This window comes from Squalius cephalus (assembly GCF_949319135.1).
Source record: "Squalius cephalus genome assembly, chromosome: 25".
Lineage (NCBI taxonomy): Eukaryota > Metazoa > Chordata > Actinopteri > Cypriniformes > Leuciscidae > Squalius > Squalius cephalus.
This window is the reverse complement of record NC_137146.1, coordinates 24,045,928-24,058,701: the sequence shown is the minus strand read 5'-3', so window position 1 is coordinate 24,058,701 and position 12,774 is coordinate 24,045,928. Positions and strand designations below refer to the sequence as shown.

The 12,774-nt window shown below is 35.5% G+C and overlaps 2 protein-coding genes across 11 annotated transcripts in view; both read left to right on the top strand.

The window, feature by feature from the left end:
* LOC307153982 (macrophage mannose receptor 1-like) overlaps positions 1-12,774 on the top strand; it is an 86,528-nt gene that overhangs the window by 14,222 nt on the left and 59,532 nt on the right. The window lies entirely within an intron of this gene.
* Positions 1-12,774, top strand: part of abi1a (abl-interactor 1a) — a 71,774-nt gene that overhangs the window by 27,945 nt on the left and 31,055 nt on the right. For 5 of the 10 annotated variants that reach the window (XM_079863874.1, XM_079863873.1, XM_079863871.1 and 2 more), the window contains exons 3-6: positions 4,863-5,039; positions 9,066-9,080; positions 12,259-12,362; positions 12,510-12,650. In XM_079863874.1, coding sequence (XP_079720000.1) covers positions 4,863-5,039; positions 9,066-9,080; positions 12,259-12,362; positions 12,510-12,650 — 437 coding nt within the window. The remainder of the gene's footprint in view (positions 1-4,862; positions 5,040-9,065; positions 9,081-12,258; positions 12,363-12,509; positions 12,651-12,774) is intronic. The other 5 variants (XM_079863866.1, XM_079863872.1, XM_079863870.1 and 2 more) reach the window with 1 other exon arrangement.

Here is a 12,774-nt window from a genome sequence, read left to right as displayed (position 1 = left end):
AAAAATCCCTTATCTGTCTTTTTGTTACAATGGATTCTAGTGCTGCAGAAAGAAAGTCCTGCAGGCTAACACTGATTTAGCCAGCTAACACTGGTTCGCCATTAGTGCATTTCATTTTTAGAGAAAGTCAAAATCTGATTTATTTTATTTGCTCTATTACAGGCCTAAACATAAATATCTGTAGACATTTGAAATTACAGGCAACCACTGCATTTTAATCACGACCCTAACAAAGATGTTGTTTGAGCAGTTGTTTGTATTTTAAATGAGATTGTATTAATTTCAAGATTTAAAGCAAAACTGACTTTAGCTTTGTGAAATTATGCTAGATTAAACATACCTGCACAAAACAAAACAGCAGACAGACTGAATGAAAATGCAAATTCAGTCTTTGACAGTAGGTGGTGCTTATGGGACAACATAGTGTTTCTTTGGGTGCCGCTGTACACAAAGCCAGTTCAGTGCCATTGAAACTTTTCTGAAGACAGTCAGTTCCTTTCAAAGATACATTGAAATAAACCACTGCCCTCAATTCAGTATGTATATTTTTCTTCCAATATTCAATGTTTCAACACAATATTTGAAACATTGTCATTACATTTTTTTAGTTGTTGTTTTAGGCATGTAGACATGGTTAATATGATCTGCTGAAGTTCAAACTGAGCATCAGAATGGGAAGAGCTGTGATTTAAGTGACTTTGAATGTGGCATGGTTGTTGGTGCCAGACGGGCTGGTCTGAGTATTTCAGAAACTGCTGATCTACGGGGATTTTTGCACTCAACCCTCTCTAGGGTTTACAGAGAATGGGCCGAAAAACAGAAAATATTCAGTGAGTGGCAGTTTTGTGGGTGAAAATGCCTTGTTAGTGCCAGAGGTCAGAGGATAATGGCCAGACTGGTTCAAGCTTATAGAATGGCAACAGTAAATTAAATAACCACTCATACAACCAAGGTCTTCAGAAGAGCATCTCTGAGCACTCATCACGTCTAACCTTGAAGCAGACGGGCTACAGCAACCAGTGCCACTCCTGTCAGACAAGAACAGGAAACTAAGGCCACAGTACAAATGGGGCTCACCAAAACTGGACAATAGAAGATTGGAAAAACGTTGCCTGGTCTGATGAGTCTCTTTTTCTGCTGTGACATTCAGATGGTAGGATCAGAATTGAACATGAATGCATGGATCCATCCTGCCTTGTATCAACGGTTCAATGGTGGTGTAATGGTGTGGAAGATATTTTCCCGGTACACTTTGGATTCCTTAATACCACAGCCTATCTGAGTGTTGTTGCAAACCATGTCCATCCCTTTATGACCACAGTGTGCACATCTTCTGATGGCTATTTCCAGCAGGATAACGCGCCATGTCACAAAGCTCAAATCTTCTCAAGCTGGTTTCTTGAACATGACAATGTGTTCACTATAATCAAATGGTCATCACTGTCACCAGATCTCAATCCAATAGAGCAGCTTTGGGATGCTCTTGGTCAAATGCGAGATCATGGATCATGGATGTTCAGCCGACAAATCTGCAGCAACTGCATGATGCTGTTGTCAATATGGGCGAAAATATCTGAGGAATGTTTCCAACACATTGTTAAATCTATGCCATGAAGAATTAAGGCAGTTCTAAAATATTCATATCGTTAACTGGATAATTTAGTTTAAAGTGATTTTTGTTGGACTTCCACAGTTGTGTGTGTAAATCAAGAGCTCCTGTATTACACCAGTAATGAACCAGTGTCTTTTGAGATGACTAAGTAATAAGCAGATGAATTTAAACCTCAGAGTTTTTTAAGGGCTGCAATGCACAAGACTCCTTCTTCCTGATGTTGAATAGGAGCTGGAGCTGCTCTGACTCCTTTGAGAAATGAATGGGATCCTCTGTGTTTCTGCACTGCAGACACTGCTGCCCTTTCATCTCCAACAGGAGGCCTGCTGCATCTGCTCGAGTCTCTCGTGTGCCAGAGAGTGCTGTTCCCTCTCCGAGAGACAGACTAGATCAAGCAGATGGCAATAAACATTTTAATTGGTGCTGTATGGTGTGTTACTGGTAAACTTTGTTGCCCATGAAGCCTAATTGAGGAATCCGTAAAGTTGAGTCTTTATAGGGAACTGAAACCTCAGCACTAGTGCAAGTGATGCAGAGACGTTCAGATAAACACCCAGCATTCATTGTGTCAGCTTTTTATGCCACTGATTTTGGCCTTTGGATGAACTGTAGTTAGTCAGAATGAGTTGAAAACATGATATACATGGCCATTCATTTTAAGCCATTCATCAAATATAAAATATAATGACATTCTATTCATTATGAGGGAATTTTCTCATGTTCTTCTCAAAGCTCTACGTGATCACATTAACCGTTTTCCAGTGTCTGTGTGTTTTGTATATTATTTAGGACAGCATTTGTCTGTCAGAAAATAGTCAGTAGGTCCATGGAAAATCCCTGAATTGTGAAGAAAAACATAGGGACTTAGGACTTCCACAATGTGGAAAACACAGAATTGCACAATCTAAAAATGGAATTTACTATATAACGTGGAATGTCACTGAATTAGGTACAATTTTGTGTCATTTAAATTTTCAAATACACACAGATAGGTCTTGACTACAAATCACCAAAATAAATTGTATAGTAAAATATACTTCTCAAAGTAATCAGAATTTTAATGTAACCTCTAAAGTTTTCTTTTAAAGGAATTTTTAAAAGATTTCAGTCATTTTAAAATATTGATTAAATGGTTAGTTTCATGAATTAATAAAACTCCATTTTCATGAGTAAAAACTCCATTTGTTTTCTCCATGGGGAAATTGATTTTTAACAAGAACTTTTAAACCTTTAAAGACAGACTATGAGCTACGGGGTTGTTAATCAATGGAATTTGCTTCTGTTGAAACTGTCGGCCTGCATTATTTAAACTTATTCTTAAAATAATAGTGTTTAACAGCGGAATTCATGGTGGAACACTGCAGTGCCCTTGACGCTGTACAGAAAATTCCACCAATCAGAGAGTTGCCACAATCAAAAAGCTCCGCCTACTCCAATGAATCACTGAATCAAGTCTCCCTACACTCTCAAAATACTTATATTTGTATTGCATATTGTAATGCAGTAAGCTTGAACATATTGTTTTTATATATTTTCAAATGAGTAATTTTATGTTTCTTTATTTTTTTATTCGATTATGTTCCCAAGTCCTCTTTTTCACTCACTAAAGCTGTTAAGTACACAGTCTTGAACCATTGCATTTTTTTGTCCGATTTTCAAATATGTTTCTGCTTCAAATCAGATTTTGTAATGTTATGATTCACCTTGAGCTGGTTGGCTTGGTACATGGCTTATAAAGCTTTAACGAAGACTGTTTTAAAATCCCTAAGGGAGAAAGGAATGGGAAAAAATACTTCCAGAACCAGCGCTGCTGATTAAATGGGGGCAGGCACTGTTGCACTCTTTTAGGGTTTTGAAAGGAGTTTAAGTATATCACTTTAGTTTAAGTATTTAAAGTATTCACAGAAATACTCCTTGGATCCCAATTTTCATACTCTCTGTATGGAAAATTAGAATTAGTGCATTAGTGCATCCTGATTCACATTTGGCATTTACGTTTGTACACTGAGAATAGTAAGCCTGGATTATGTACTTTTCTGGTGGATTTTCTAATGATGTATTTGTGAGATGATTAAGATGCTTCTGAATGTTGAAAATTGGCAAGAAATGGCTGCAGACGCTGAAGCTTTCGTGCCAATTTGAAAAAGTATTACCTAAAGTAATGATTTTATCACGCTGTAGTGTGTCTGGCATACTTTTAATGTGTAGTACTAGTAGGCAAATTGAGACACAGCATGTGATTTTTTTGTGCCCTATTAGTTTGAAAAACAGAGGCTGCCTGGTGTTTTATACACCGTTATGGGTACTTTTCTCTTTTATAGTGTCTATTTAAGGTCAAAAGTGTTTCACTTCTTCACAAGCTCCTTTAAACACCTGGAGGATGTCTCGCACAACAGGGTACATACACTGCAGTGAATCACACCGCTGAAGAAACCCTTCCGTGTCCGGCACGTAGAGCTGCTCGTGCTCCCAGCATCATCACCCTAATTTCACATTCACATGTCACGCTTATGGACTTGTTCCCTGTGTACACGGTCCGACTGGCTGGCATGTCATATCACGTCTCCAAAACCCCTGTGAAGAAGAATAGCATTCACCATGGTTCATTCACTTTTTAAAAAATATTTTTTTTATTATATAATGATGTACGTCACCATTCAAAAGTTCAATGTCTGTAATAATTTTTTCACTTATGCTGCTCAACAAGGTTACATTTATTCAATCAAAAAAACAGTAAAGACAGCAATAATGTGAAATATTAATGCAATTTAAAATAACATTTTTATTTATTATAAAATAAGTTCAATTTGAAAATAGTTTTAAATATAATTTATTCCTGTGGTGCAAAGCTGTATTTTCAGCATCATTCCTCCAGTCTTTAGTGTCACATGATCCTTCAGAAATCATTCTAATATGATGATTTGCTGCTCAGGAAACATTTCTGATTATTATCAGTGTTGACAGTTGTGCTGCTTATTCTGTTGAAACAGCGGTACCTTTAGAAAGTATTTATTTGTAACATTTTAAATGTCTTTACTGTCACTTTTGATCAATTGAATGTATTCTTGAATAAAAATATGAATTTACTCCAAACATTTGAACAGTAGTGTAAATGATTTCCGTAGTGCGTACCAAAGTAGAAAAAGCTGTACAGCTTTATTTTATGACAAGCATGTAATCAAATTATAGGCTAGGTTTCTGGACCTTGTTGTCAATCTTTCATGTTGTTTTTGTCTTGTGTGTTTATCAGACGGTGGACATCCATAAGGAGAAGGTCGCCCGGAGAGAGATTGGCATCCTGACAACAAATAAGAACACATCAAGGACTCATAAGATCATCGCTCCTGCCAACATTGAGCGGCCGGTGAGGTACATCAGGAAGCCCATCGACTTCACAGTACTGGATGATGTGGGCCATGGAGTGAAGGTAAATACATTGCCATCTATTTAATCTATATCCTCTGCTTCCAACTCACATGATTCTTACTTTTTTTTCATATTTTTTAACAATTTATTTTTTGTGAAAAATACAAAAATCTGTTTATTTTAGAGATGCATTTATCAAGTTTTATTCCCATATAAATTTCCAGTGCCTTTTATTTCAGCAATTGTTACACGTGTTTTTGTTATGTTTAAAATGTGTAAGGTGATATCTAGGGTTGTCATTAACGATTATTTTGTTAATTGAGTAATCAGTCGATTATTTTGATGATTTTTTTTTTTTGTGGTGATAAAAATAGACCCAAGTGAATAGCCTTTAAAATGATAAAAAATACTTGTATAAAAACAATGAGCCAAGCACGAGATGCAGGTCAGTGGAACGAATAAAAGCACGAGGTCTAGACATGCTTAAAAGTTCAACTTTTTTTTTTTAACTTGAGTGACGCATTTTTAGATTGCTGTGCCACGCACACAAAATTATGTCAAAATATCCGTCTCTTCAAGTGTCCTCATAAAGACTATGGTTATGAAGTACTTAAAAGTGTTCTTTGAATAATAAATTAAAATTATATGTGCCCCCCCCCCCATTTGAAAAATGTATTGATCCGTGACTCAATACCCACAATATGATCCGATCCGTGAGTTCTGTGATCCGTTGCACCCTAATCGGCTTTATATTGGCCCATCTAAGATATCTGCCATCAAAATCCATATTGGTCCACCACTAGTTAATAGCATTAAGCATTGTTTTTGTGACTCGCCAGCTGAAACTGCTCTTAGGGTTAGGGTTTCTAAAGTAGGGTTTCTGATACCTTATGTCTATTAAAATTGAGTATGAAAGTTATCAGCAAAATAAGATGAATGGCACAAGATTACACCTGCCTCTGTTCTAGTTTATAGAGGAAGGCATTGCAATAGGGCTGGAGTTTTAAATAACCTGACATTAATTTTTATTTATTTTTTAAATCCAGCAATGCAGTGCACATTCCAGCTCTTACGTTGACAGCATGCGTCGGTGTTATCTGATGTGCTGAAATGTAAAAACATTTGACCTAGTGACAGCATGACCCTCCATCTGTGGTTCTTCACAGGGGATTAGGGCTTAAATGACGTCTACGATCCAACAGCCAATCGATTACGAGCATTTATAGGATGAGCCTCACATATAATCAATATTGATGTATGTGTTGTTTACATTTATTGGGGTTAAAGCTAACTGCTGTTTGTTTGTGTTGCTTCAGTGTCTATTTGGACTAGAGCCAATGGTAGTTCAGCCAAATTAATGAACAAGACTCTGCCCTGGCCTTGTTTTTAGTGTCCAGGGCACAAACTTGTCATTATTGTTTTTTATGCTCATCCAAGGCTGCGTTTATTTGATCAAAAATCCAGTAGAAACTCTAATGTTGTGAAATATATTAAAATAGAAAAAAGTTTATTTTTCATTTTAAAATGTAAAAAAGTTATTTTAGAATTTTCAGCATCATTACTCCTGTCAATTTAATGCATCCTTGATGAATACAAGTATTCATTTCTTTAAATAAATTAAGTTAGGATTTTACTGACTCAACTTATACTGTACTGCATTTTTAATTTAATGTATTAATTATTAGTTTTATGTTTTTTGTAAAGCTCACAGAACATAAGGGATATGCAGTTAATCGTTATTGTTTTCCTCCCCAATTATTTATTTATTTTATTTTATTTATCGGCATTTATAACGTTTCTCTGGTTATTTATTGCTTAAAAGGGTATTCATACAAAAGTCAAAATTATATTTTCTCACTCAATTATTCCAGACTTTCCTCTGCAGAACACAAAATAATATTTTTCTAAAATTTGTTTTATTTTTATGTATTTATTTGTGTCCATACAATGAACATTGTTTGGTGAACTATTCCTTAAAAGTTTAAATTTGTCATCTACACCAAAGTTCCAGAATTTGTATCATACTAACTAAAGCCAAAATGTTGATATCATCCTGACCCTGTCACCGAATCTCCTGGCAGTGTTTTATTACACCTGATGTCGTTCCGTAAGAGAAGCCGTAACCTTGAGTCACCTGACAGGGATTACAGCGTCTTCAGCCAAATTTACTGTGTTTGCAAAAGATGAGATTTATTTTCAATGTCAGCTGACACTTAATCTAGTCAGCGGCCGCAGGAATGCAGAGGAGTTCTCAGACGGTTTTTTGACTCGTTTATTTTACTTCCTTTTCCTGTTCAGGAAAAATACTGGGATCCTTTTCTCTCCCTGTTTCGGTGAACATTAAGCGCTTTTGCAGTCTTAAACGCAGAGGATTTTGGCGCTGTCAGAGTATGATACATTAAGCCGTATTTCTGTCTGGCTGAGGCAGGAGTTTTGCTCTCGACTGATTCCACTGAGATCTAAATGAACACCGCATGTATGTTTGCTTGATGGGATGGATCTGATCCTGGAAACTGATGTTGTGCAAGATTTAGGGGCCGTTTACACGACACTGTTTTCTACTAAAATATGAATACCTTTTATGCAATTTGGCCGTTCTATTACACAGAAACGGCGTTTCGGGGCCTGAAAATGCAAACTTTTGAAAACGGGTTTTTGAAGACGATTACGCTTATAGTCTCCGTGTAAATTACAAAAATGCGAATTTGTGAAAACGGCGAAGTCTTTCAAATGTGTATTAAGTGTTCAGTCTCTTTTTAAAATTCTTTCCTAATATATAACCAAAGGCCGAAATAGTTAAATTAGATGTTTCTACTTTGTATTTTCAGTTAGACTGCAGTCTAACCAGTTAAACTACTGGATTAGCATACTTCTAGGATAGAATTATTATTTTTATTTGGTATATATATATATTTTATTTAAAAAAAAATTATATGCGTTTTCATTTGGTTTATTTATTCTTTTTTGGGGGGGTTTATTTATTTAATTTGTGTATACTTTTATTTGATTATTCATTTATTATTTTGGTTATTTGTTTTTATTTGGCATGTATTTATTTGGTTTATTTTAATTATCATTCAATTTATTTATTTCATTTGTTTTGTTTATTTTTGTTTGGTTTATTTCTTTTTTCTTTTTTTTTTTTTTAAGATTTATTTCTGGAGTTTGGGGCTTTTTTGAGATAGGAGACAGGAAGGGAAGTGGGAGAGTTTATGTATTTTTGTTTATTTGTTGGTTTATTTGGTTTTATGTTGTTGTTTTTTTATGTTAACTTGTTTTATAAAAGCAATAAGGCACATCAGGTTCTGTTATATTGTGAATATAGTGACAGTTGAAGGGGTTGCAGGTGCTTCACAACACGCTATGCCTTTATATACTCACAATATAGACTGACCTCAAGTGCCTTATTGCTGAAATACACTATTGTTAACTCTTAGGTCTACACTGTTTAATGTATGAGCATTGTCTCGGTTACTTTTGCCCTCATTGCTCATACGGGACAGCACATTAATAATGCCACGCTTTGCATGTAGTGCAGAACAGTCACTACACTTGCAGCCTTTGTTGTGTGAGTCGGTTTTGTCACTGCAGTTTCTGCAATGTGGACATTTTTATACAGTATTTAATAAGTGCATAACTAAGTTTTGCTCTTAGAAAAGCTCATGTACATGCCTATGCGGCAGACAAACGCAAATGCTTTTGTGTGCATGAAAAGTTTTGGTGGTAAATTCAGAGGGATGAATACTTTTTCACGTCATTTCCTATAATCACACTGTTTGTGTGAACGCACTGCAGTTCAGACCCAAATAACACAGCATGAAATGAGACCAAGGGATTGAATTGATGTCTGCTTCAGACCACTCAATCAAAGTAAGTGTGAAAAGAGGAAAAAGCATTTTAGCATCGCCACTCTCAGCTCTAATGCAGTAAAATGCAGGTTTCGAGATTTAAAGTGCTTTTGTCCTGCTTTAAGAGCTCTGAACTGACACATGCCGATGTTTGACGTGCCTGTATCTCTTTCTCTCCCTCTTTTTGTCTTTCTCTCTTGTTCTATAAATCAAACTCTCTCTTTTCTTGCCCTCGCTAGTGGCTTAAAGCCAAGGTAAGTGTACTTGTCCCTTGAACCCCTCCTGCTTTAGTCTATTACTGATCAACTGATTCAGTCTTCCCTGTGATCCAATTACATATTCATATTCCTGCATTCATCCTTACCTCATATAGGCCTGTCACGATAATTCATCTGGTTTGGTTATTCAGTCTAATCACAATTATGTGAGAATTGTGCGATTTTAAATTTCAAGCACATTTTACCATCCAAATAAGGGAAATCATATCACGGTTATTTATTAGATTAGATTTTATATTAGATTATACAGTATATATACATTTAACTTGGAATCATAACATATTAGGCTTACAGAAGTAAAATGTTAATTGCTATTTTTTTATGACAGTTATTCATCAATACAAATGTATGATTGTGACAGGCCTACTCATAACCTCATCATGTGCTGTAGTTGTAGATCAATCCCACTGCAAAGTGATCCATCATAGCTGTATTATCTCTGGGGTCCTTCGGGTCCAAATGGACCCGAAGCCTTTAAATAAAAAAATGTAAAAAATCATAGCTTCATCGGAATGATCCGAAATTTGGTGACTTTGTTGGTACTTGGTATATGAACACCCAAAAAAATTGGGGACAGGATTTGAATAGTCTAAGTGGTTGTAAAAAAAATAGTCACACTCAGGACCTTCGGGTCCAAATGGACCCGCCATAGGAAATGAATGGGAAATTGGCAAAAATGTGACAATACTGAGTTTTTTTGTGCGTACAATCTACAAATCAGCCACGATCCAGAAAAAAAGCACACAACAGTGAAGGGGTGAATCTATAAAACATCAAGAGTGCAAAACAGACACATCCACACACACACACACACACACACAAACACACTTTTATACACATACACACTAATAAATTCAGATTACAAAAATCTGTTTTGAATTTTTAAAAATCACAGCTTCATCGGAATGTTACGAAACTAGGTGACTTTTATGGTATTAGGTATGTGAACACACAAAAAATATTGAGGTCATGATCCAAGCATGCTAAGTGGTCATCACACTTCTGCTCTTTGGTCAAAAATGACCCCCATAGGAAATGAATGGGAAATTGTCAAAAATATGAAAACACAGAGGTTTTTTTGCGCATACAATCTACAAATCAGCCAGGATGCAGAAAAAAAGGACTCAACAGTGAAGGGGTGAATCTCTAAAACATCAAGAGTGCAAAACAGACACATCCACACACACACACACACACACACAAACACACTTTTATACACATACACACTAATAAATTCAGATTACAAAAATCTGTTTTGAATTTTTAAAAATCACAGCTTCATCGGAATGTTACGAAACTAGGTGACTTTTATGGTATTAGGTATGTGAACACACAAAAAATATTGAGGTCATGATCCAAGCATGCTAAGTGGTCATCACACTTCTGCTCTTTGGTCAAAAATGACTCCCATAGGAAATGAATGGGAAATTGTCAAAAATATGAAAACAGAGTTTTTTTGTGCATACAATCTACAAATCAGCCAAGGACTCAAAAAAGGACTCAACAGTGAAGGGGTGAATCTCTAAAACATCAAGAGTGCAAAACAGACTAAATCTGTTCAGGCAAAAATCACTAGAATTCGCAAGCCTTTCTACAGAGAGCTGTAAATCCACTAGTGGTAAAAATGTGCTATTGCGTGATAAAAATGCTCAGTGTGTCCACCAGTTGGCGCCCATCTCATTTCAAAAATTGCTTTCATGAGGCCTAGGCTTGACTCTAAAATGAAATACAGCTTTAATAAAAATAAAATAAAAATTATATATATATAAAAAATTTCTATTATATTCAATGGGAAAAAATGGGTCATAATTATTGCATAAATATTAATTATAAATCATAAAATTATCTCAAAACACCAAAAAAGAAAAGAAAAAATATTATAAAAAACAAGTAAAAAAAAAAATATTAAGATTTTTTTATATATATATTAATCCCGCCCTCCGGGTCCATTTGGACCCGAAGGTCCCAAGTGTGACTGTTAAACGAAGGACCCCAGAGGGTTAAAGATGATTACATGTTTTAACACCAAATTATGTTCATATGTGGCTGAAACACACAGTTGCCTATGTAATTGAAGTATTTAGGCTTCTTTTATTTTGTTTGTAATTTATTGACCTTCAATGTCAGGTTTTTAGTCTATATGATAGTGATAGACTGATATATATTGGCGAGGCCAGTACATCAACTGATATCTGAGCATTTTGAGATTGTAGAAGAGTATGTTGATAAGTGTTAGTTTCCCATTGTGTATGTATTAAAATCTGCTAATAATTGTTATTGGATAATAAACATATTGTGCATATTGTGTAAAATATATATATATACCTAATTAAAATTAAATGCAATTAAATATTCCTATTTGCTATTATTGAAATTGTTGATGACCACTAATGATCAAATGATCGACCACTAACTGTCTTTTCATTTTGAATCAATGGTCCTCATTCATGAAACATTGAGCAGAATGATTTTTTTTTGTGTAAATCGTATGTAAATCCGTTTGAGATTGGATTGGATTGGATTCATGAAAGCGTATTATCAAGAAATGTACACCTGCTCCCAACCATACATAAATAGTGCATAAAATATCCAAAAGTTTTGTGTTCTTTGAGATGATACGACTCCATTTGATAACACTATTTACAATAATTATAGATATAGTGCCTAAATTAATTTGTTAAAAATTAAAATAAGTTAATTCAGTAAAACAAAGGTAACAGCTATGTAGTCCATTTTCCTTTTTATTATAGATTTCTATTATACTGGAGCCAAAGCTGAGAAGGGAGTTTCCACATTACATGTAGTTCATGTAGTTGTGATTTGAGATTATGCTCATTGTAAAGGCGCCTTCATGCAAATCTTATTTATGAATTATTTCATTAACATACACGCTTTATCTATCAAATCCGATGTTACGAATCATTTGTGAGAAGAGTTTTCAGGAAGGTCCATTTTACACACAAATTACTCATATGTATTATATAATCATGAATGAGGCCCTTTTATTGCAGTAGAAAACTGAACGTTTGGATGAAATCTATTGTTTTGTCTGGTAAAGTCCTCTTCTCAGCTCCATTCCTTTAGTCTTATTTATGTAACCTGATGGTCGAGCTCTGGTCGAATACTTAAACTGATGTTTTGCTTGTCCAATCAGCAACACGGCAACAATCAGTCAGTCAGAGGAGGAACTCTGTCCAGGACCAATCCCCCGACACAGAAACCTCCCAGCCCACCCTTGGCAGGACGAGGCACTCTTGGGTAAGATCTTATATACTTCAGTGTGAAAAGAATGAGCTGTATGATAAAGCTATCAGACAACACCTCGACACTGACAGCAATTTTCAGTAGCAAAGTTGGAAAGCATATGTCATAAATCATATATGGCTGTTTGTTTTAAATATGCAGGCGTAACAATCCTTATAAAACACTTGAGCCGGTGAAACCTCCAACCGTTCCCAATGACTACATGACGAGTCCAGCTCGCTTGGGCAGCCAACACAGTCCAGGACGCACCGCATCTCTCAGCCAGAGACCCAGAACCCACAGGTAACACACATCTGTCTGTCAGATATCTCATTTTCTCTCTTAATTTGGCTTTTTCCACTAGTCCTCTCCCACACTTTTCCATGAGCCTCCACAGTTTTATTTCTGAATGTCAGCGCATATTTGA